Source organism: Belonocnema kinseyi, chromosome 2 (genome assembly GCF_010883055.1).
Source record: "Belonocnema kinseyi isolate 2016_QV_RU_SX_M_011 chromosome 2, B_treatae_v1, whole genome shotgun sequence".
Lineage (NCBI taxonomy): Eukaryota > Metazoa > Arthropoda > Insecta > Hymenoptera > Cynipidae > Belonocnema > Belonocnema kinseyi.
In genome coordinates, this window is record NC_046658.1 from 131,599,343 (window position 1) to 131,624,277 (window position 24,935).

The window sequence follows — 24,935 nt, forward strand, 5'->3', positions numbered from 1 at the left end:
TTTCGCTGGAAGCGGGTGCAATTTTTCAGATTAGCACCCGCTCCCGGCGAAATCCTGCGGTTGTCCTTATGACAAATTTTTAATTATATATATATATATTCACTTAAAATTTTAACCAAAGAGATAGCTTTACCAAAATAAAAAGATAAATCTTTAAAAAAATTAATTTTCAATAAAAGAAATTAACTAAATTGCAGAATTTTTACCCCAACAAAATTTCATCTAGTAAGAAAAATGTTAAAAATTTGCTCTTAGAATTCAGAATCAATTTGAAAATCAAAATTTTCTTCTTATTAAAGATCTGCTTTCTTCCAGAAATACAAGTCTTCAATTTTGAGTTCAAGAAATTAATTTTTGACCAAACCAATTAGCTTAATTTTCATTGGAATTTATTTTTTTTACCAAAAATGAAATCATTAAATTTACAGTTGAAAAAATTAGTATTGAACAAAAAAAAAGACTATTCTTAAGAATAATTACATTTTCACACACAAAAGTGAATTTCTGACCAATTAGTGGAAATTTTATAAACAAAAATTTTCTTAAATAAAATAATTAGATTCAAAGTTAAAAAAGTTAGTACTCAACCAAAAAAAAATCTACTTTTCAACAAAATAATTAAATTTTTAACCAAAGAGATGAATTTTTAAATTAAAAATTAAATTTTTTGTTTAAAATTCATATTTTTGTTGAAAGTTTAACTACTCAGGTAGAAAATTAAACCATTTGGTTCGAAATTAATCTGTTTATCCGAAAATTTAACTATTTTATTGCAACCTTTTTCTGTTAAAAATTGACTTTTTTATCTAAAAATACAGCTATTTCATTTTTAGTTAAAAATTTTTTTCAAAAGCTGAAGATTCGTTGATTTGGGTAAGAAATTAATTTTTGTTGTTTAAAATTTATCATTTTGGTTAAATATTCAAATATTTTGTTAAAAATTCATGTGTTTAATTAAGATGGTTGAAATTTTTGTAATTAGGTTTTTTAACTGAAAGCCTAAAAGTTTAATCTTCGGTTGTTTATTTGTAATTTTTAGTTTAAAATTAAACTATTTAGCTGGTAATTTATGTAATAATGTAGAAACTTACACGGTTGAAAATTTAAATGTCGGAGGATTAAATTATTTTAAAAAAAATCGTTTTTTGTTGAATGCATCTGGTTGATAAGTCGTTTTTTTGTCGAAAATTATTTTTTTTTCATTCAAAAATGTAACTTTTTCATTTTTGATTATAAATTTATCTTTTTTGATTAAAAATCAATGTATTTTGTTAAAATTCATCGATGGTCGAGAATTAATTTCCTTGGTTGAAAATTAATCTTTGTAGATGAAAAATATAGCTATTTAAAAAAAATTCTATTGTGTTCAAATTTGAATTATGTTGTTGTAAATTCAATTTTTCTGTTGTAATCATCTTTTATGGTCGAAAATTGAACTCTTTTGTTTATACAAATTAGTTGAATTGCCATTAAAAAATTCAAAAATAAATAATCAAATTTACAGTTAAAAAAGTCATCGTTCAATCGAAACAAAAAACATTTAAACAAAATATTTCAATTTTCGAACAAAGACATGAATGTTCATCTTGAAAATTAACCTTTTTGTTAAAAATTCAACATCGCTGTTAGATAATTAAACTATTTGGTTGAAAATTAATCTATTTCTTCAAAAATGTAATCATTTTGCTGGAAATGTGTTTTTTAAATTTGAAATTAATTGCCTTATCTAAAAATATATCTGTTTCATATTTTGGTAAATTAATTAACTAATTCTTATTAAGAATCTTTATATAATTTAGTATTGTGACAAAATTGATCAGCTAATAATTAGTAGTTAATGAGTTTGCAATAATGAATCAATCTGTTGAATTAGTTAACAACACGAAAAAAATTCAACAATTATTTTCATTGAACCACTCAAATAATTTTTACATCATATACCATTTTTATAACTTTCAGTTCTAAAAATTTGATTAAAATGAAACCTTTCAAACTAATTTCCTGAAAAATTAAAACATGTTTATATAATTTTGAAAATAGAATTCAGATACTCATTTCAAAGCAGCACCAACATTAACAAAAATTCGATAAATTTAATATAAGTTTGTTCTTATAAATCCTTAATAGAGAAAATTTAAAATCCAATCGTTATGAAATTTAATATTGTAAAACAATTAATTATTTCATAACCAATTAATCAATTTAAAACCTAAAAATTCTTACAAAATTATTTTCGCTCAAACATTCAAATGATTGTCACTTTGAATATTTTTTCCACTTGAAATTTCGTTTTTGAAAATTCGAATCATTGATAACCTTTTACACTAATTAAAAAATTTTTTTAAACGTTTGCATATATAATTTTAAAAATCGAATTTAGATACTCATTTCACAACATCACAAAGATTAACAAAAGTTATGAAATTGTAATAGAGTTATTTTGACTAAACAATAAACTCTTATTGTACAAATAATTGCAAATATTGAATTACATAATCATAAAGTGAATAATCAGTTAATGAATTAAAAAATTAAATCTTTATGTTATTTAATATTGTGAAAAAAAGTAATCAGCCAATAAATGATTTATCGGTTTACAATATAAAAAGCAATGAGCAATCTTTTCATTGAATCATTGAATCGTTGAATTTATTTTGACCTCATTTTTTTTGAAAATTTGAATTATTAATAACCTTTTAAAATAATTTAAAGAAGAATTAAAATATACCAGTAAAATAATCACCAGTTAAAATATTTATCTGTTTTATTTTGAGAGAGATGAAATTCCAACTTTCTTTGACAAAAATGCAAATTTTTTATTGAAATTGTAACAATTTAAAAATATCCTTTTTGGTTAAAAATCCTATTGTTGTGTTGAAAATTCCTCTTTTCGGTCAAAATGTACTTTTTGTTTAAAACTCATTTTTATGTTGAAAAGTCAGACTGAAATTTTTTTCATATAGAAATTTAAATTTTTATCTCTAAATTTTTCTTTTTTATTAAAAAATTCAACTGTTTTATAGTAGAAATTCGATATTTCTTGGATAAAAATGTAACTTTTTGACTAAAAATTAATGGTTTCAGTCGAGGCTTCAACTATTTTGTTTACAAATTTTGGTTCAACCTTTTTTTGAAATTTGTTTTTTAAATGTAGGTTCATTTGAAAAATGAAATTGAAAATGAAACTGTTTTATTGAAAATTAATGTTTTTTAAAAATTAATATTTTTTGCTGAAAATTCATATTTTTGTTTGAAAACTCAATTTCTGTAAACAAAAATAGTTGAATTTGTAAGCTAAGCATATTGATTTTTAAACAAAAAATTAATTTCTAACCAAAAAAGATTTAATTTAAAATGTCAAATTTTGAAGCCAAGAAGACGAGTTCTTTTTATAAGAAAGGATTTTCAACTACAATAATAAATATTTAATAAAAAATAGATTTTGAATACAATTAAAATAATTAAAAATTGTGAAAATGATCTTAAACTGGTTCCCATTATGATGATTTTTATTTATATAGCAAATTGTTGTGTTAATGTTAACATAAAATAACCTACAATTATTAAAATTTGTAAATCTTGCTTGTAATCTTTTTTTTTTTTAATGAAAATATAAATTTCCGACTAAAATCATAACATGATCCAAAATTGTTAAAAGATTCCTAATCTAGCATAGATTATAATGATTAAAATTTTTTTTTTTCAAATGCTAGCATAACCTCAAATTGTTGAAAGTACTGAATAATGCTCTTAAATCTAAATTTTTGATATTAAAAATACCCATTTTTTGAGGCGTTAAAAATTCTGAATCTTGTCCAAATTATAATCATTTTTGTTTTAGAATACCAAATTGTCTCCCTTATGGTGTAAAATGCTAACATAACCTAATGTTGTTAAAATATCATGAATATTCAAAGTATAATGATCTTTATTAAAAGAAAACGATTTCCTGTGACCAGCATAAATATAATATTAAAACTGTTCAAAAATTGCAATTCTCTGTTAGAATTGTAATGATTTTTGTTTTAATATTCCAATTTTGTTGTAAAACGCTACAACCTAAAATGGTTTAAAAGTTGTGCATCTTTTTTAAAATATACTTTTTGGTATTAAAAATACCGAACTCCGACCAAAAACGCTTATATAATCTAAAATTATTAAAAATTTCAAGATCGTGTTGGAGCTATAAGTTTTTTTATGATGATCAGACCTGCAATCTCATTGACCTGGGTTCGGATCCCAACGGAGCTCGATAGCATTTTTTTACAGTTTTAAAATAAAAATCATTATTAAAAAATATTGATTCTAGATAATAAACAATTAAAAATTAATTTGAGAATTTTTTTATTTTCTTGAAATGTTTCTAAATTCTTAGAAACCTTCTTTTTTTAAAGTTAGGAAGTTTGGACAATTTTGAGAATCTTTTAAAATGTTTCGACATCTTCTCAAATATTCTCTTCAAATAAATTTTTTGAAATAATTAAAAATTTTAATATTTTCTCAATAAAATGTTTTCATTTTCTTGAAACCTTTAAACATACTTAAAAGAAATATAAAAAAAATCATTAATAAAATGACTTATTTGGGAAATTGATGCTGCAGAAATTCTTGATTTGTTTTTAATATAAATAATAAAACTTCAGATTATGTTCATGTGTTTCTCCTGATATTTTTACACGAAATCAGTATATTATAGTATAGTATAGTATATTATAGTATATTATAGTATATTATATTTTTAGCGTATTCAAATTCGAATTTTTTATTTAAAAAAAAATATTTTTTTCGATATTTAGTAATATTTGATTGTTTATTTAAAATCATCAATTATAAATCAACTAATAAATACCAAAAATTAAAAACTGAATTATTACAAATAGATATTCTTGAAACGTTAAAATTTGAGAGTGCTAAATTTAATACTTGATCGTAGAAATTTTAATTATTCTTTTTTTAAATTATAAAGAACCATTAAACATTTATTGATTTGATTAATATTTTTTAATGCGAATCTTCTGTACTCTTAGATTTATAAATTAATAAATTATTGGGCGTAAATTTTAATTTTAATTCAAAATTTATTAGATTTAAAAGAATATAACATTTTTGGTAAAACAATTTTAGGTTATAGTCACGTTTTTCAATAGTACATTATAAAAATTATTTACTGTTTTTAGAAAATTTGTACCTTATGTAGAATTTCTTGCTAGAAATTGGTGACTTGAAAGAAAAAATAATGATTTTAAAGAAGATTTATAATCTTGAGCAATAAATAAACAAAATATTCTCCTATACATAAAAAAAATTTGTTATAATATTTAAGACATTACATGAAAGGAGAATTCCTGAATTTAAATTTACCGCCTTCGTGCTGAGTTTCAAAACTCTTTTTGCGTATGATTTCCGGCATTCTAATACATTTTATAATATTCTTCCACGTGTATAAATGATAAAAAAATTGTTTGCAGTCACGAGACGTTATAGTTTTGTTAATTGGTACCTAAAAATAAAAAAATAATATTTTTTTTATATGCTATTTTTAATAAAATAAAAAGACATTGACCTATTACTTAGTTTAAAAATTTTTTTTGGTTTTATTTTCCGAATTTAGATTTAAAGGATTTAAAAAAGAGCATCAACAATCTTAAAATTTATTTTGAAGACAGAAATGTTGTCTTACTTTTATCTAATTTCGAATTTTGGTTAAAAAAATCAAAATGAAATTTAGAATTGATACGTGCTAACGCTGTCTGAATTGTTGAAATATTATCAGTAAATAAGCGAGGATTTTAAAAAGAGCATCAACAATTTTCAAATGTATTTTGAAAAAAACAAATGTTGTTTTACTTTTTGCCGATTTCTGATTTTGATTTTAAAAAATCAAAATTATATTTAAAATTGATACGTGCCAGCGCTGTCGGAATTGTTTAAATATCAACAGTAAATAGTCAATGTATTTTGACAAGAATAATTTTTTCTTTCTTTTGCCGATTTCCCATTTTGGTAAAAAAAAATTATAATTAAATTTAGAATTGTTATGTGCCAACGCTATATGAATTTTGAAAATATTAATGTTAAATAATAAAGGATTTTAAAAAGAGCATCAACAATTTAAAAATATAATTTGACCACAAATTTGTTGTTTATTTTCCGATTTTCGATTTTGATAAAAAACAGGATTAAATTTAAAATTGATCTGTGCCAGCGCTCTCTGAATTGTTTAAATTTTAACGGTAAATAATAAAGTACTTTAAAAAGAGCATCTACAATTTTGAAATATATTTTGACAAATAAAATATTGTCTTACCTTTTTCCGATTTCAGACTTTGGTTTAAAAAAATCAAAATTAAACATAGAATTGACACGTGCCAACGCTGTCTAAATTTTAAAAATATTAACAACAAAAAATAAAGGATTTAACTGAAATATCGAGGAGATTTTATTTTTGGGTATTCTTAAGTAGAATCCTGAGTGGGTGTAAATAAGTTCCAAAAAAGTTGAATAAGGACCAACCTAATGGGGAATATAAAATGAGTCACTTCTTATAAAGAGGGTGGAAAACCTAATAAAATCCAATTTCGGGGAAATAAACAAAAAAATAATAAAATCGCTAGCACGAGCCACCTACGCTTTGAGATGATTCATTCTGAACTATCACGGGACTCTCACGAAAACATTTTTCTTGAATTAAAGAATCCGTTTCTTTAACATATTTATTTATTGAAAAAAAGAAACTACACAATTTTATAATTAAACTGTGTAAATGAAATTATAAATAAAAAATGTTAATTTTTTATAATAACAATCTTAGAAAATAATATTATAAGATTATTCATTTTCATAAAATAATAGTGATCGTTACAACTGCTAAAAAATTAACTTATATTTTTGCGATAACCGACAACGAAGAAAATGAAGCCGGTTTTATTTTCGGTGCGTCTTTCGCCTTACGGTTTCCGTTGCGTGACGTATGGAATTTGGAATTCAGATTAATCCTGAATTATTGCTTCTCCGTATTCTTTTTGTTTTTTCACTTCATCTAGTAAAAAAATATCCAAAAAATTTTATTTTTTACGTTTTTTTTTAAATGACTAGTAGTACTCTGCACTTATTTAATCCTTTTTAAGTTTATGGAATTCTTTTTGAAAAGAGAATTTTGCTCTCGGGTGCATCATTATCTTGAATTTTTTTTATTAAATAATACAAGTTCATATTTTTAACAACAATGAAGAAAATTGAATCCGTTTATTAAAGGGTTTAAAAATATTTTCGACAAAAAGTGGAATAGTTAAATTTACAGTTAAAAATGTCAATTCAATAGTTCAATTATCAAACACAGAGATGAATTTTTAACTGAAATGACAATTATTTAACGAAGAAAGTTAATTTTCAGCAAAGTAGTTTAACTTTTAACTAAAGAAGATGAGTTTCAATAAAAATGTAATAATTGATATTTTTTATCAAAAAAATTTAAATCAAAATTAATTAAATTAAGCGAAATACGATTTCTCAAGTAAATAAAGAAATCGGAATATTGTGAAATTTTCAACCAAAACGATGAATTTTCCACTGAGAAATATCAATTTTCAATCAAAACTGGAAAAGCTAAATTTGCAGTAAAAAAAAATTTTAACAAAATAGTTAAATTTTCAAACAACCAGATGAATTTTAAACTAAAATTAGTATTATTTATTAAAAAAAGTTAATTTTGTACAAATTAGTTCACATTTTAACCAAAGAAGATGAATTTTCAATGAAAAATATAATAATTAATTTTTCTAAACAAAAAATTTATTTATAAATGAATAACAGTTAAATTCACCAAAAAGAGAGAACGAAAAGAGGAATTTTTTACTTAATTACATTAATGAACAAAATAGTTGAGTTTTCAAATGAAAAGTTCTATTGTTCAACCAAAAATGAAATAGTTAAATTTTCAGTTAAACGAGTAAAATTTTAACCATATAAATCAAGAATTTTTAAGAAAATAATTTAATTTTCAACCAAAGAGATAAACTTTTAATTAAGAAAGATAGTTAGTCTACCTAAAAGATCAATTTTAAATTCAAAGGAACGAATTTTGTATGGAAGGAGACGAATTTTTAAGAAAATAGTTGAATTTTCAACAAAATAATCAAATTTTTAACAAAGTGATAAAATTTTCAATAATATATATAAAATTTCAACAAAATAATTATGTTTTCAGCAAAAGAGTTGAATTTTGTGCTAAAAGATGACTTTTTGAGAAAATATTTTAATTATCTATCACAGAGTTAAATTTTCAGAACAAATAACACATTTTTTAAAAGTGATTAAATTCTCAACAAAATAATTATGTTTTTGGCGAAATAGTTTAATTTTGGGCCAAAAAGATGACTTTTTAACAAAATATATAAATTTTCCACCAGAGTAAAATTTTCAGAAGAAATAACTAAATTTTTTACAAAATAATTAAATTGTCAAGAAAACAATTAGCATTGTCAGCAAAACAGTTCAATTTTGTGTCAAAAAGATGACTTTTTAAAAAAATATTTAAATTTCCTATCAAAGAGTAAAATTTTCAGAAAAATAACTAAATTTGTAAGAAAGGAATAAAACTTTTAACATATCAATTATATTTTAAGTATAAATGTTGAATTTTGTTCCAAAAACATCACTTAAAAAATATTAAAATTTACTACCAAACAGTAAAATTTTCAGAGGAAAGAATTAAAATTTCAACAAAATAATAACATTTCCAGCAAAACAGTTGAATTTGGTTCCAAGCAGATGACCTTTTAATAAACTAGTTTAGTTTTCAACAAAAAAGTTTATTTCCAATTAAAATAGATAAATTTTTAATCAAGAAAGTTTGCTTGTCTACCTAAATGTTGTGCCAAAATGATGAATTTTTTACCAAATATTTAGATTTTCTACCAAAGAGTAAAATTTTCAGAAAAATAACTAAATTTTTAGCAAAACAGTTGAATTTTGTGCCAAAAAGATGACTTTAAAAAAATATATTTAAATTTTCTATCAACGAGTAAGATTTTCAAAAAAAATAACTAAACCTGGAACAAAATAATTAAACTTGAAACTTAATAATAAAAATTTCAGCAAAATAGATTAATTTTGTGCCAAAAATATGACTTTTTAATAAGCCAGTTTAATTTAAAAAAAAATTAGATTTGCAATAGTATAATTAAATGTTTAACAAAATAATTACATTTTGAGCAACACAGTTGAAATTTGTGCCAAAAAGATGAAGGTTTAGGAAAAAATAGTTGAATTTTCAACCAAATTTTCTAGTTATCAAATATAAAATATGAAACTTTAACCAAAATAGTTGCATTTTCAACCAAATCGTATTGCTTTTAGGCGCAAAAAATGCTTTTTTCAGAACAATGTTTAATTTTCAACCTGAAAAGTTAAATTTTCAACGAAAAAGTTCATTTTCAACGAACATAAATGGATTTTTAATCAAGAAATTTTTAATCAAGACTTTTCTACAAACAATCAATTAATAAGCTACATTTTTAACAAGGCAGTTGAAGATAACGAAATAGTTTGATTTTCACCCGGGTGGTTGAGCTATGAAATAAAAAATATTTTAGATTCTAACAAAAAAAGTTACATTTTCATCCAAACATTTGATTTTTATTTAAGAAAGATGTATTTTTAATTCAAAACGACGAACTTTCCGTTTAAAAAGACAAATTTTTAACAAAATATTTTAGTTTTCAACAAAAAAGAAGTAAAGTTTTAAGAATTTGTAAATTATATACGAATAATTTGCAAGTAAAAGTTTTAACAAAATACAACATGAATTTCGAAGCAAGTTGCTGAAGTTTAAAACAAAGGTTAAAAAGTTAAATTTTCAGATAAAAAATTAATTTTCAACACAAAAAAACAACGAGGTTTCAACGGAATACATCGATTTTCATCTCAATATTTGACTTTTCAAGCCAAAAAGCTGAATTATCTACAAAAGAGTTGAATTTTGAACCTGAAACTTTTGAAGATTTTTGAAGTTTTTTAAACTTCTTCTTTATTTTAATCTTCAGAATTGTACATTTATTGTAAAAATTGGTTTGAAAAACGTGCGCATTTCGTCACTTCTGGTTTCGATTTAATCTAATTTAAATTCATCCAATATATTTAGGAAATATTTCAATATTTCATAAATATTTGATTATATTTTTCAAATGATTTAAATTTTTAGAAAATCATTGAAATCTTTGAAATCTAAATATTTAAAAAACGTTTTAATTGATGAAAGCTTTGGGAAATCATTGAAGTCTGTGAAATATTTTTAATCTATTTGAAATCTTTAAGAAATCTGTAAAAAACAATTTAAATATTTGTAAAATTTTTGGAAATCTCCGAAATATTTTTGAAATACTTGTGAAATTATATAAATTATTGGGAAATCCTTTATACCTATATGCATTTTTTAATCTATTCTAAATCTTTGTGAAATCTTTGCAAAATATTTGAAACCTTTAAAATATTTGGGAAATCATTAAAACCCTTTGAAAACATTGTTAAAGTATCGGTATATTTTTGAAACTATCCGAAATCTTTGCGAAATATTCGTGAAATTCTTTTAGTCTGCAAAATTTTTTAAATCTTTGGTAAATCATTGAAATCTTAGTAAAATCCTTTATATATTTTTGAACCATTTGTGAAATTATCGAAATTTTTGTGAAATCATTTTTTAAATCTATCTATATCTATACCTACTATTCTTAATAAAATTGCGAACTTTATAGGTAATGGGTTATAGACTGCAGATATAAATTCTGGTTAATTTCACTGAGTACTCATAGCCTAATGAAATTAACCAACACAATGGAGATTACTTCCTATCGAATTTATTCCAATATTTCCAATTTTTTATGTTTATTTATTAATAATTAATTTATATTCAATTTATTAATTGCAGACGAAACCGGTAGCATTTGCAGTAAGAACAAATGTCAGTTATGATGGATCTGTCGACGATGACTCGCCTGTTCATGGGTCCGCTGTCAGCTTCGACGTGCGGGATTTTCTCCACATCAAGGTAATTTTTTAATTTTTCTTAACATTCATTTTGTAGAATATGAAAGCGCGTAAAAAATGCAATCTTATATTGCCTGACTAGAGTCAGGATTTACCTACTGTACATGGTCTGGTAATTTCCGAATAAGTAGAGAAATTCGTTCATTGTAAGACAAGTTAGGAACGTCCATTAATACGTGAGGATTATTTTTTTAATTTTAGACTTCCCTTCCCTTATCTTAAGGATTCGTGAAATATCTGGGACCCCCCTCCTCATTATCTTCCATTACCTTTTGTTTCGATTTAAAATTCGTCTACTTCTTTAATCTTTCACTTTTCTCCATCCCTTTCCTTTGTCATATTCTTTCCTTTTCAGAATCCTGTAATCTAAAATTTTTTCCTCTCTTGCCTTTCTTATCTTTCTAATTTTCAGGTTCCATTTCCTTCGTCTATCACTTAAAATAATTTATTTTTTACTTCCATGATTTTTTCTTCACCTGCAAGCACTTCTTTTTCTCTTAGAGACTTTCTTGTTTCTTTTCTTCCTTTAACTTCAATTCTCTCCTTTCCAACTTTCTACTTTTCCTTTCTCTTTGAATTATCATTCTATATTTCTTTCCTTTTTACTTCTTGGATTCTAATTTTGTTTCTTCTCATTCTAGTTTCTTAACCTCTAACTTTTTCTAGATTTGTTCATTCTATGTCCTTGCTCATTCCCTCAATTATAATATCTTCCTCAATTACTTGCATTTTTCCTTCACTCAAACTTACTTAATTTGTTTCCTTCCTTACAAATCCAGCTTCCCTTTCTTCCATTTTTCTTTTCCTATTATTTATTTTAATTCCAAATTTGCGCATTTCTTGATTATTAAATTTTTTCCATTACACCTTTTCATCATAGCTTTCTTTACATTGAAACACTATCATTTATAAGGGATCAATACTTTAATTTCGTGTTGATTTAAGACGATAATTAGGTCGTTCAAACCTTTCCTTCAAAAATTTTTTCTCCCCCACTACCCCTACATCCTCCTAAATTCCCTCCCCTCAATTCATTCTCCATTCTGCCTTTCTCAACATCTTTCTCCTATACATCCCACTCTTTACAGTTTCCCAGCTAACTCTCCCCTTCCCCTACTTCTTTTTCTCAGTCCTCACTTTGACTACCCTAGTCATCCTCATTTCTAATCATTTGCCATACTTCCCCTAATTCATAGTCACTTCTACTACTTCTGCGGCCAGATTTTCCCCTACTTTTCCTATCCTTACTTACACTTACTCTCCCGGACTAGCTTCCCCTCACTTCCCGTACCACCTAATTTTATCCTGATTTTCTTTCCTCTATTTTCGCTCTCCACATTTCCTCTTAGTTCTTTTTCTTTCCTTTCCTTAAATGGTCTTCTAAAATTTGTCCTTATTTCCTCTCACTTTGTTTACTTGCCTTTTCTTTATTTCTCCATATTAATCTTGACTTCTCCTGATTTTCCTTTTATAATTTCCCAACCTTTCCTATTATATCCCTTACTTCCCTTCCTCTCATTTACCCGCACTTTTCCACATTTCTACCCTCAATTCGCCTACTTTCCTTCCTCTTATTTTTCTATATTACTCCTGAATTTGTATGATTTCCCTTTTATTATTTATGTGACTTGACACTTGTCATGACCTGGACCTATTTTGGCCTGCTAAGCTGCCCTACACAGTTTCTCAAGGGGCAAGGCAAGAAATAGTTGCAAAACTCGCCTTATAAGGGGCGCAGTGCGCGAGTACTCAGTCAAATGTCTTGCGCAATATTATGCATTTCAATTGGAAACTGTTACTATTAGCCTGTTGTTGTAAGCTCAATACTGAAGAGATTTTTGTGATTGTGTGTTATTCAGGAGAAGTACGACAACAATTGGTGGATCGGGAGACTGGTTAAGGAGGGCTGCGACGTGGGATTCATCCCTTCGCCGGTGAAGTTGGAGGCCCTGAGGGTGCAAGCGAGCGCGGCACGCGGTACCAAGGGCCTCTATTCCACACGTGGAGGGTCTTCGGGGAACCTTGGTGAGAGCGGTATGCCCTCACGAGGTTCCACACCGCCCACACCAGGTATCTCACTACTTGCGAACGTCCCCATAGGCGTAACTATTCTGGGGTACATGGGGGTGGCAACAATAATAAAATTAATCTCTTTCTTTCGTGCCAGGGAAGATCAAAGATTATAGCAGGCCTCTCTCATCAGTCCCTAAAGTCCCCTATTTTCAATATTTGGTTTTTATAGTTTGTACTTTGTGGCCAGGAGGGAAAGTAGAGGAAACGAGATGTGACGGGAGACGTGATGGGAGTGGAGGAAATGAGCAGTATAGGATTGGAGCGGATTAGCAGTATAGGAGTTAAGAGGATTAGCAGTATGGGAGTGGTGGTGATCAGTATAATGGGAACTAAATGTGTGGTAGTAGAGAGAGTGACGAGAGATCGAGTAAGGCGAAGCGATAGGAGGGGAAGGACGGAGAAAAGTTAAGTGGGGTTGAGGAGTTTCGCCCAGTGAGAAGAAGGGGATGAGTAGAGAAAGTGACAGTAGGAGAGTGGAGTAGGAGGGTGGAGAAGTAGGAATTTCGAGTAGGAGATAGGATGGGATCGTGAATATGATAGGGAACAGGAAGTAGGTATGAGGAGGGAGGGTATGTTAGATAAGTATTATGAAAAGTAATAAGGATTAGGTGAGGTTTTATTAGGACTATTACGAAATGAGAAGTCGATTTTAAGGGGAAATAAGGGGTCGGGAAGGGAGGCAGTTAAGGATTCTGATGGAATGGTAAGGGAAATGATGGAGAGGTACATGAAAGCGTGGGAAGTTGGGTAGGAGAACTAAGGGAATCAGGGAAGTAAAGTTGTGGAGGGTGGATAAGGAGAAGGGAAATGAGGGGTGGTAGATGAAGTGACAATATGGAAGTGAAGGGGAAGAACATTAAATAGAGGACGGGAAAAAAGTGGGAAGGGGGTAAGTAAGACTGACGCTGAGGGAAAGTTAGATGGGATTGGGTTTATGAAGGCTAGTATGAGAAGCTTAGTGGTCGGGGCTATCGACAAAGCGAAGTTGGGTATAGAAAGGAAAGTATGAAAGGAAAACAGATGGAAATCAGGGCAGGGGATGGGAATTCAGAGACTGAAGATGTGTTAGTGCAGGTGATTTATTGATTGGAGAAAAATTGGTAGTGTTAAGGAGAGAGGAAGAAGACAAGCGTACAAGTGGGAGTAGAAAGTAGAAGTAGGAGCGTGAATCACTAGCTGGAGGAAAAGTAGGAGAACGGAGGGTATTGTAGGTAGGAAAAGTAGAGGAAAGAGAATGATAAAACTTAGGAAATGTAAAAACGACAAAGTAGGGAAAGTTGAATTAGGGGAGGGGTTGGAAAAAGGGAGGGGGATATAGGATAAGATCGAATCGGAGAAAATAGGATAGGATAGAAAAAGAGTGATGAGGTAGAGGGGGTAACAGGGAAGGGTGGAGATTTAAAAAATGTAATTAAAGTTTTAAAGGACAAGGAAGTCATAGGGACTGTGAGGCCTGTTATAGATTATACTCTCATTTTAATACAGCCTGAAAAACACATTTTTCACCACATTCTAGCTAGATTCAGCGGTATAAAAAAAAGACGATACACAATCCAGTCTTGCCCTGGCAAATGGTGTTGGACCCCCACGGACGTCTGCAAGTTGTTACGCCTGTGAGTCCTTATTCTTAAAAAACCCTCACGCCCTCGAAGACCCTCGAGGTAGCTGATTCGTAGGACACTGGATGACAAGTGTTTTTTTTCTGTGTAGAAGTAGATGTGAAAGAGTGAGGGGTTGTGTTTATGTTCTTCACAGGTGATGACAGCGACAGCGTGGGAAATATCCGTCCGGGTAAAGCAACGCTGACGACTCCTCCGGCCAAGGAAAAAAGAAAGAACTTCTTCAAGAAGCCGGTAAACTCTTACTAACTTCCCTTTGTAACTTCCTGTTAACAATTTGTGCACATTAGGCGTCACTTGTAGAAACGGTTAGATTAGTTAGTGCTCCCGGCTTATACACCCAGTCATAAAATCATTTGACACCCCTTAGAATGTTGAACTGGGTCTTTACCCCTCCATCCACTCAGAAAAATATTTTTCTTGCATTAAAGGCTCGGAAAGTAGAACCGAACGAGCGTTTGAGCATTAGCCAGGAGTGCGGATGACGCGCAGAAAACGCGGCGAAAGACGGAACGGAATCTAATCTTTCTTCCGTTGAGTTTTCTGCGCGTCATCCCCACTCCTGGCTACTGCTCGAGCGCTCGTTTGGTTCTGCTTTCCGAACCTTCCATTGAAGAAACCGTTTTTTAAACATATTTCTTTATTGAAAAAACATCTTTTCGAAGATTAAAGTATTTTTGAGTTAAGAAAACATGTTTATTGGTACAAAAAACAATATCTTTGAATCAAAGAATATTCATTGACTCAAAAGAAATTTCTTGGCATCGAAGAAACTTTTTTTCGACTAAGGGCAAATTAATATTTTTCTTTAGTCATAAGAAATTATGGTCAAATCAAAAAATCTTTTTCTGAGTGTAAAAATCAGAGCCTAAAATTTGTGTGTAGTCCAAACATTTGCAGTTTTTAACATGATATTTTTAAAGTATCAAAAGTGAATACAATTTTTATTTAAACTATTATACTGTTCTAAAAAGTTGATAAAAACTCATTTTTATTTATTGCAGGTTTCACAGTATTTCCCCCCTTTTTCCTTTTTTCATTTCCACGGGTTTCTTTTTAAATGTGAGTTAAATTAATAGAACCTGATCAGAAAATCGAACTATTTTTGGTTGGAAGATAATATTTTTTGAGGCTATAAAGATCTTTTGTTTAAGAATTTAACATTTTTGTTTGTAAATTTATTTATTTCGACAAAAAATCAACAATTTTGTGAAAAGTTCACCCTTTTTGGTTGAAAATTTAACTGTTTTGTTAAAAATTAATTTTCTTGTTCCAAAAGAATATTGTCGGGTTGTAAATTTGTCTGTTTTCTAAAAAGAATTCGTCATTTTAGGTTGAAAATTGCTTTTTTCATGGAAAATTCATATTTTCGGGTGGAAAAATCCACCGTTTTGTAGAAAATTCTTATTTCTGGCTAGTTATTTTAGCAATTTTGTTAATTTTTTTTGTTGGATAAAAAAGTTTTCTGGATTAAAAATCCAACTTTGCTGTTGAAAATTCTACCCTTCGGTTTCAAATTACATCTCGCTTGATAGAAATTCTGGGTTTTTGTCAAAGGATTTCAAAAAATCTCGGAAATATTTTAAAGATTTGAATGATTTCAAAGATTTCAAAACAGTTCGAAGATTTGAAAAAATTTCAAAAGATTTCAAAGATTTTAAAATATTTAAAAATATTTCAAAACATTTCAAAAAATTTCGCAAAGATTTCCAAGACTTTAAAAATACTTTAGAGCTCTCAACATTTATTCAGAGATTTCGGAAAATTTCAAAGATTGAAAAATATTTATAATAGGTTTCAAATATTTGAAGGGATTGGAAAAAGATATCAACTATTTCAAAATATTTAGCAAATATTTAAAAAGTATGAAAATACTTCAAAGATTACAAAATATGTTAAACATTAAAAAATATTTCGTAAATATTTCGTGAAAGATTTCAACTATTTCCAAAGATTACGTAAGATTTCGCAGATTTCCAAAAGTTTGAGGTACTTCGAACAATCCAAAAGATTTTACAAATTGATTAATATTTTGCAAATGTTTCAAAGAAATATTTTAAAGACATATTTTAAAGATTTCAATGATTTCAAAGATTTCAAAACAGTTAGAAGATTTGAAAAAAATTCCAAAGATTTTGAAGATTTAAAATAATTTAAAATACTTCAAAGATTACGACATATTTTAAACAGCAAAAAATCTTTCGTAAATGTTTCAAAGATTTCAAAAGACTTCAACTGTTTCCAAAGATTTCGTAAGATTTCGCAGATTTCCAAAAGTTTGAGAATACTTCGAACATTCCAAAAGATTTTAGAAATTGATTAATATTTCGCAAATGTTTCAAAATATTTCAAAACATTTCGCAAAGATTTCAAAATTATTCCAAAGATTCTAAAAAAATTAATAATTAAAAAATATTTCACACAGGTTCGAAAGATTTGAAAATATCACAAAAATATTTCAAATATTTCAACATATTACAAAAAGTTTCGTTAAAATTTCAAAAATTTGGAAAATACTTAGAAGATTCCAAAAGATTTTAAAAGATGTCAAGATTTCCAAGATTTCAAAAACGCTTCAAAGATTGAAAAATATTCAATAAAGGTTTCAAAGACTTCAAAAGTTTTCACAACAATTTCAGTAATTTCACATAGATATTAAATATTTGAAAATTTTGCAAAAAATAGAATATTTAAAAAAAACCCAATAAATTCCAAAAGATCACACAAAGAATAAAAAAAAATGACAACAATTTCACAAAGATTTCAACTAATTTTGAAGGTTTTACGCAAGATTGGGTACTACAAAACTCGTTAAAAATTGAACTTGTTAAAAATTAGTTTCTTTGTTTAAATTCGACTATTTTGTATTTAAAATTATAAGCATTTTTTTAGGAAATTTACCCATGTGGTTGGAAGTTGATACTTTGTAAAAATTAATTTTTTTATTGAAAAATTAAAATTGTAGTTTAAAATTGATTTTTATGGTTAAACATTATTTTTTGTTTAAATTGAAAATATTTCTATTCCATTTTCTGTTAAAAGTTATTATTTTATAGTTGAAAATGCAACTATTTGGTTAAAAATACAATGACTTAGGAAAACTTGAACTAATTTGTGAAAAGTAATTTTTTTGGAGGAAGATTTATAATTTGAGAAAAAAATTTATCTCTTCAATTGAAAATTCGTTTTTTTTTATATTAAAAATTAATTTTCAACGTTTCAAGTAAAATTAAATGAAGTATTCAAATTAATTTTATTTGTTTGAATTTATTCCTCTATTTGTGTCAAAAATTTCTTTATTTCCATCCAGTGGGCAAGCAAATTAAGGATGTCCCAGAGACGTCTACGGGACATCTCTAAGATGTATTTTGGAACATGTCCTTTAGATATCCTAGGGATGCTCTTAAGACGTCTAATTTCAGTACCAAAGATTTCTCCAGAACGTCCTATGTTTTAAGATGACTTAGGACATCTTTAGGACATTAGACGTCTTAGAAACGTGGATTGTGCTGACATAGGACGTCCTAAGAACGCCCCAAGGACGTTCTTGAGATTTTCATGGTTCTTTGCCCCCTCGCCAATGTTTTTAGTACATTTTGTTCTGTGAAGCCTGTCATTGATAAAGTTGAAAACATCGATTTTTTAAATTATTCTTGTAAGAGGGAGGGGGATTTTTTTGGAACCATTTTAGGCTATGATCATAATTACAGTCTTATGTTTCGGTACACCTCAGAAATGTCCTATCTCACCCAGTGGGCAAAAAAAAGGATGTCTTTAAGACGTCTTTAGGTTATCTTTAGGACATTAAACGTCCTAAGGTCGTTGATTGGGCCGACATAGGACGTCCTAGGAACGTCTCAAGGACGTTCTTGGGATGTCCATGGTTTTGTGCCTACTGGGCACTCTCTAAATTGGAATCAGTAACAGATTAGTCACTGAATTGAATCAGTGAAGATTTTCACTGATTAATAATGTAATCTCACTGATTCGAATAAATAGGAACGTGTCACTCAATAAGGTAATTAAGGATTTTCATTGAAAATCAGTGAAATCCTACTGATTCAAATTTAGAGAGGAAATAATTAGCTGACAAAAGAGTTGATAATACTGCAATCCAGAGAGAGTATCCGAGAAAGTAATAAATTGTCTTCATGGTGACATTACTTATTATGAGACTTTTGGCAGTAGTTTAAAATTGTATCAGTTCTTTTGTCTTTTGTGAAATTCGAGATAGGACATTTCTAGGTGAATCTGCTTTTTCTAGCTCTATAGTTTAAACTCAGTTGGTCTTCTTTCAATTTAGAATAGTTCAAAACAATTACAATCACAATTTAATATTTTGAAGTGAACTAGATGCACTTAATTTTAAAAGTTACATTAGTAATGTTCTTAGTATAAAGATATAGCAAAGTAAATCTCATATTAGAATTTTGATTTAGTCAAAATATACTTAAATCATAGTATAGTTTCAAGATAATTGTTCTTTAAACCCCCGATCTACAAATACTAAATTGAGAAATAAAAAATTAACCTTTAAGCTGTAAATTACTATAAAATTGGACATCTAACGTAAGTTGTCCTTGAAAAGGGAAAGAATTCACATTTTATTTGCAATAAAAAATGAGATTACTTCAGGGATTGTCCATAAATTACGTCCATTTTTTAGGGGGGGGGGGGGGGGGGGGTATCAAGAAACTGACATCTGGTAACGGAAAGGGAGAGGGGTTCCCTTTGTAAGTAACGTTATTTTAGAGTTTAAAGAAATTCTTTCCTAGAAGTACATGTTCTAACGAAATTTCAACATTTTGGTTTCGAATTCTTAAATTTTATTAAAAATTCGTCTTTTTTTGTAGTAAATTAATCTTTTCGTTTAAAAATTCATCCTTTTTAATTAAAACTTTAATGTTTTGACTTAAAACTCTTGAATTAAATTAAAAGTTCGTGTTTTTTGGTAGTAAATTAATCTTTTTTTTAAATTAATTGTTTTTAATTGAAACTTCAACTTTTTGTTTTAGAACTCTTGAATCTTATTAAAAATTCCTCCTTTTTGGTACTTAATTAATCTTTTTGTTTAAAAATTCTTCTTTTTCAGTTTAAAATTCAATTTTTAGTTGAGGAAATCATTAAATCATTATTATATTGAAGATTATTTTTTTTAGTAAATTAATCTTCTGTTTTTTAATTCATCTCTTTTCGATGAAAATTCAACTTTTTGGTGATGAGTCCTTAAATTTAATTGAAAAATGTTTTTTGTAGTTAGATAATCTTTTTGTTTAAAAATTTATGTTTTTAATTAGAAATCGAACATTTTGTTTGCGAAATCTTGAATTTATTAAAAAAATGTTCTATTTTTATAGTAAAAATTAAATATATTCACATTCATCTCTTTTTTTGAAATTCAACTATTTTGTGGAAAATTTCTTTTTTTTTTATTTGAAAAATTACTTTCGTGATAAGAAACTAAATTATTCCATTTTTGGTAAAAAATGGTTCTTTTTGTAAGTAAAAGTTCATCTTTTTTCTATTTAAAATTTCAACTTCTTGGCTTAAAACTCTTGAATTATATTAAAGATTTATATTTTTTATCTTAAATAAATCTTTTTATTCTTAAAAATTAAAAATTAATGTTTTAAGTTGAAAATTCAACATTTCGTTTGCGAATTCTTAAATATTAAAAATTAGTCTTTTGTTGGTGGTAAATTAATTTGTTTGTTTGAGAATTCATCTTTTCTTAGTTAAATTTTTTTTCCATAGAAAATTAATCATTTTGTTTCAAAATTAATCTGTTTAGTTTAAAATTTAACTTTTTGGTTAAGGTTTTTTCAAGTTGAACCACTTTCTCAGAAATTCATTTCTTTGGTTAGAAATTAAAGTGCTTTGTTAAAAATTCGTTGGATACTGATCTTTTTTTTTAAACATTTATCTTTTTAATTGAAACTTCAACTTGTTGGTTTAGACTGCTTGAATTTTATTAAAATTTCTTCTTTTACGGTAGAAAATTAATCTTCTTGTCTACAAATTCTTTTTTTTTTAATAGAAATTTTAACTTTTAGTTCAGAATTTCTTTATTTTGTTAAAATTTCGTTATTTTTGGTAGTAAATTAATGTTTTTGTTGAAAATTGGTTATTTTTTATTAAAAAATTCAACTTTTTGGTTCAGAATTCTTTAATTTTGTTGGCTTAGAACTCTTAAATTTTATAAGGAATTTGTCTTTTATGGTAGAAAATTAATCTTTTTGTCTAAAAATTCTTCTTTTTAAATAGAATTTTTAACATTTTTCTGAATTTTTTCATTTGCTTAAAGATCTGCTATTTTTGGTAGTAAATTAATCTTTTTGTTAAAAAAAATTCATTTCTATTAGAAAATTCAACTTTTTAGTTCAGAATTCTTTAATTTTGTTATAAGTTCGTCTTTTTTGGTAGTAAATTAATATTTCTATTGAAACTTCTTTTGTTGGCTTAGAACTCTTCAATTTTATAAGAAATTTGTCTTTTATGGTAGAAAATTAATATTTTTGTCTAAAAATTTTTCTTCTTTTTGGTAGCAAATTAAGCTTTTTGTTAAAAATTTTCTTTTTTCATTAGAAAATTAAATTTTTTGGTTCAGAATTCTTTAATTTTGTTAAAAGTTTCTCTTTTTTGGCAGTAAATTAATCTTATTGTTTAAAAATGATCTTTTTTAGTTGAAAATTCAACGTTTTGGTTGAGAATTCTTGAATTTCATTGAAAATTCATTTTTTTGTAGTAAATTAATTTTTTTTAATTAATGTTTTTTAGTAGAACATTCAACTGTTAGGTTAAGAATTCTTGAATTTTGTTAAAAATTTGTTTTGAACGTTAGGAAATTAATTATTTGTTTAAAAATTCAAATTTTTGGATGGCGATTTAAGTAAAAATTCAACTTTTTATTAAAACTGAACTTTTTTGTTAACAATTAGTGTTTTTTAAAAATTAATCTTGTTTTGTTGAAAATTCAGGTTCAAAAATTCTTGTATTTGTTGAAAATTCATCTTTCTTTGTATAAAATTAACCTTTTTAATAAAAATTTCATTTTTTTGACTTTGATATTTTAAGTTTGTCGCTGAAAATCACTTTTTTGTTTTAATTGTTGATTTATTACTGAAGTTATTTTTTCGGAGGGTGGGGGGATGACCAAATCAACGGTTGTCAACGTGGGGGGGGGATAAACATTGCCAAAAAATTGGTAAATTACTTTATGGATGATCCCTTAATTCCAAGACAGAAAACAAGACCTGTAAATAATTTCGACTTAATGTAAATAATTGGATATAAATAATTTGAAGATGGATCGGGTTAGTTAGTAGAAGGCCAGTAGAGTTAGATCCGATTTTCACTGCTTGGTCAAATGCTCAAATGCTTAGACGTTTACAAACAAGGAAATATGAGGAACCCAGTGGGCACCAAAAACTATGAACGTCGGAAGAACGTCCTTGGGACGTTCCTAGGACGTCCTATGTCAGCACAATCAACATTTCTGAGACGTCCAATGTCCTAAAGATGCCCTAAAGACATAGGACGTTCACGGGACATTTTTTGTTATTAAATTAGACGTCTTAAGAAAATTAGACATCTTAGAGATGTCCCAAAGTCGTCTCTAGGACATCCTTAATTTTTTTGTCCACTGGGAAATCAAAGTTGACATTTGACCAATGTCCATGCAGTATGTTGGATAGCATGTACGAAAATGACACGGCCATTAACTGTTTTCAATGTTTCAATGTTCGCATTCCGTGCTCACCAAGTCCTACGTAAGTGAGACTATCCTGTGGGGGATTTGGGTTATCCCGGAAACGGGATCCAGGTTGAACATTTGAATGATGGTAACTATTTTCAGGAAACGGCTACACCTTACGATGTGGTACCTTCAATGAGGCCCGTCGTGTTGGTGGGACCATCTCTCAAAGGCTACGAAGTCACCGACATGATGCAGAAGGCGCTTTTTGATTTTTTGAAACACAGATTTGCAGGAAGGTGAGCTCATCATTCTCTCATCAACTCATCAATAACTTTTGCTTTCACTTCACAAAATTGTCTATTGTCTCTTGACGTCTGATGGTATATTCCAACTAATCATTGACAATTCCACTTTACTGATTGGATGTAACATGGTACCAATTTCCAGAATCATCATAACGAGGGTAATGGCAGATATTTCACTGGCGAAGAGGTCTTTGCTAAATAATCCAACGAAAAGAGCTATCATGGAGCGATCATCCAGTAGAAGTAGTTGTTTAGCAGAAGTCCAAGCCGAGATCGAGAGAATATTTGAGCTCGCTAGGACACTTCAGGTATCTAAAAGAAGCAGAATTTGACAAAAATAAGAGGACTTTTAGCACTTGAAAAAAAGAGATTCGTTTGAAAATCACTAATCAAAAATAAAAAAACAACTAAAATCACTCAAAGTTTCTAAGTCCCCTTTCACATTTTAGCTTGTCGTTCTCGACTGCGATACAATCAACCATCCGTCACAGTTAGCGAAAACGAGTTTGGCACCTACCATCGTCTATCTGAAGATCTCTTCGCCTAAAGTTCTGCAGAGATTGATCAAGTCTCGTGGCAAATCACAGTCACGTCACTTGAACGTTCAGATGGTGGCGGCCGAAAAACTTGCTCAATGTCCTGACGATATGTTTGATGTCATCTTGGATGAAAATCAGCTAGACGAAGCTTGCGAGCACGTTGCCGAATATCTGGAAGCTTATTGGCGGGCGACGCATCCTCCGGTTGTGCAAGCTGTTCCACGTTCTATGCCCGCACCGGACGCTCCTGTGGACGCACTTTCACCACGGGTCACATCAGGTATACATCATTTTTTTTAAAGCTGTAGCAAAACCGCGGTATTTTCTTACACAATTATTACCTAGTGGGGACAACACCATGATCATCCGAGGAACATTCTTGGTTCGTTTCTGTGACATCTTAGGTTCGTTCCTAGGAGGTCCTTGGGTCGTTCCTAGGACGACATTGGGTCGTTCCAAGGACGTGCTTGGGTCGTTTCGAGGACATCCTTGGTTGTTTCCTAGGAGGTCCATGGGTCGTTCATTGGACCTCGTTGGGATCGTTCCTAAGAGGTCCTTGAGTCATTCCTAGCACGTCAATGGGTCGTTCCCAGGACGTTTCTAGGACGTCCTTAGGTCATTTCTAGGATATCCTTCGCTCGTTTCGAGGACGTTATTGAGTCATTCCCAGGACATCCTTAGTTCGTTCCTAGAAGGTCCTTAGATCGTGCATAGGACGTCCCTAGGTCGTTTCTAGGACGTACTTTTGATTGTTCCTAGGAGGTCTTTGGGTTGTTCTTAGGACGTCATTGGGTCGCTTCTAGGACGTCTTTGGTTATTTTCTAGGACGTCCAGGGTTCAATCCTAGCACATCCTTGAGTCGTGTCTAGTACGTCCTTAGGTCATTACTAAGACGTCCTGGGGTCGTTTCTATGACTACCTTATATCGTGCGTAGGACGTCCTTTAGGACGACATTGAGTCGTTTCTAGGACGTCTTTGGTTCGTTTCTAGGACGTCTTAAGGTCGTTTCTAAGGCGTCCATTTGTCGTTTCTAGAACGTCCTTGGATCGTTTCTAGGACGTCCTAGGGTCGTTACTACGATACCCTTCGGTTGTTCCTAGTACGTGCTTGGGTCATTACAAGGACATCCTTGATTCTTTCCTAGTAGGTCCTTGGGCCGTTTCCAGGACGGCGTTAGTTTCTTCCTAGGATGGACTGGGGTCGTTTCTAGGACGTCCTTGCGTCATTTCTAGGATATCCTTCGCTCGTTTCGAGGAGGTTATTGAGTCGTTCCCAGGACATCCTTAGTTCGTTCCTAGAAGGTCCTTAGATCGTGCATAGGACGTTATTAGCTCGTTTTTAGACGTCCTGGGTTCGATCCTAGCACATTATTGACTCGTAACTAGAACATTTACTAAGTTACTAAGTTACTAAGACGTCCTGGGTTCGTTTCTCGGACTACCTTATATCGTGCGTAGGACGTCCTTTAGGACGTCATTGGGTCGTTTCTAGGAGGTCTTTAGGTCGTATCTAGGACGCCCTAGGGTCGTTTCTATGATACCCTTGGGTCGTTCCTATTACGTGCTTGGGACGTTTCAATGACATCCTTGATTCTTTCCTAGGAGGTCCTTGGGTCGTTCCTAGGACGTCATTAGGTCGTTTCTAGGACGTCCTTAAGTC

At 28.9% G+C, this 24,935-nt stretch overlaps 1 protein-coding gene across 6 annotated transcripts in view; it reads left to right on the forward strand.

Moving 5' to 3' along the window:
• The window catches only part of LOC117182302 (voltage-dependent L-type calcium channel subunit beta-2), a 114,090-nt gene that overhangs the window by 63,152 nt on the left and 26,003 nt on the right, over positions 1 to 24,935 (forward strand). For 5 of the 6 annotated variants that reach the window (XM_033375461.1, XM_033375447.1, XM_033375469.1 and 2 more), the window contains 6 exons: positions 10,925 to 11,044; positions 12,903 to 13,113; positions 14,872 to 14,969; positions 22,591 to 22,727; positions 22,879 to 23,044; positions 23,186 to 23,555. In XM_033375461.1, coding sequence (XP_033231352.1) covers positions 10,925 to 11,044; positions 12,903 to 13,113; positions 14,872 to 14,969; positions 22,591 to 22,727; positions 22,879 to 23,044; positions 23,186 to 23,555 — 1,102 coding nt within the window. The remainder of the gene's footprint in view (positions 1 to 10,924; positions 11,045 to 12,902; positions 13,114 to 14,871; positions 14,970 to 22,590; positions 22,728 to 22,878; positions 23,045 to 23,185; positions 23,556 to 24,935) is intronic. The other variant, XM_033375478.1, reaches the window with a different exon arrangement.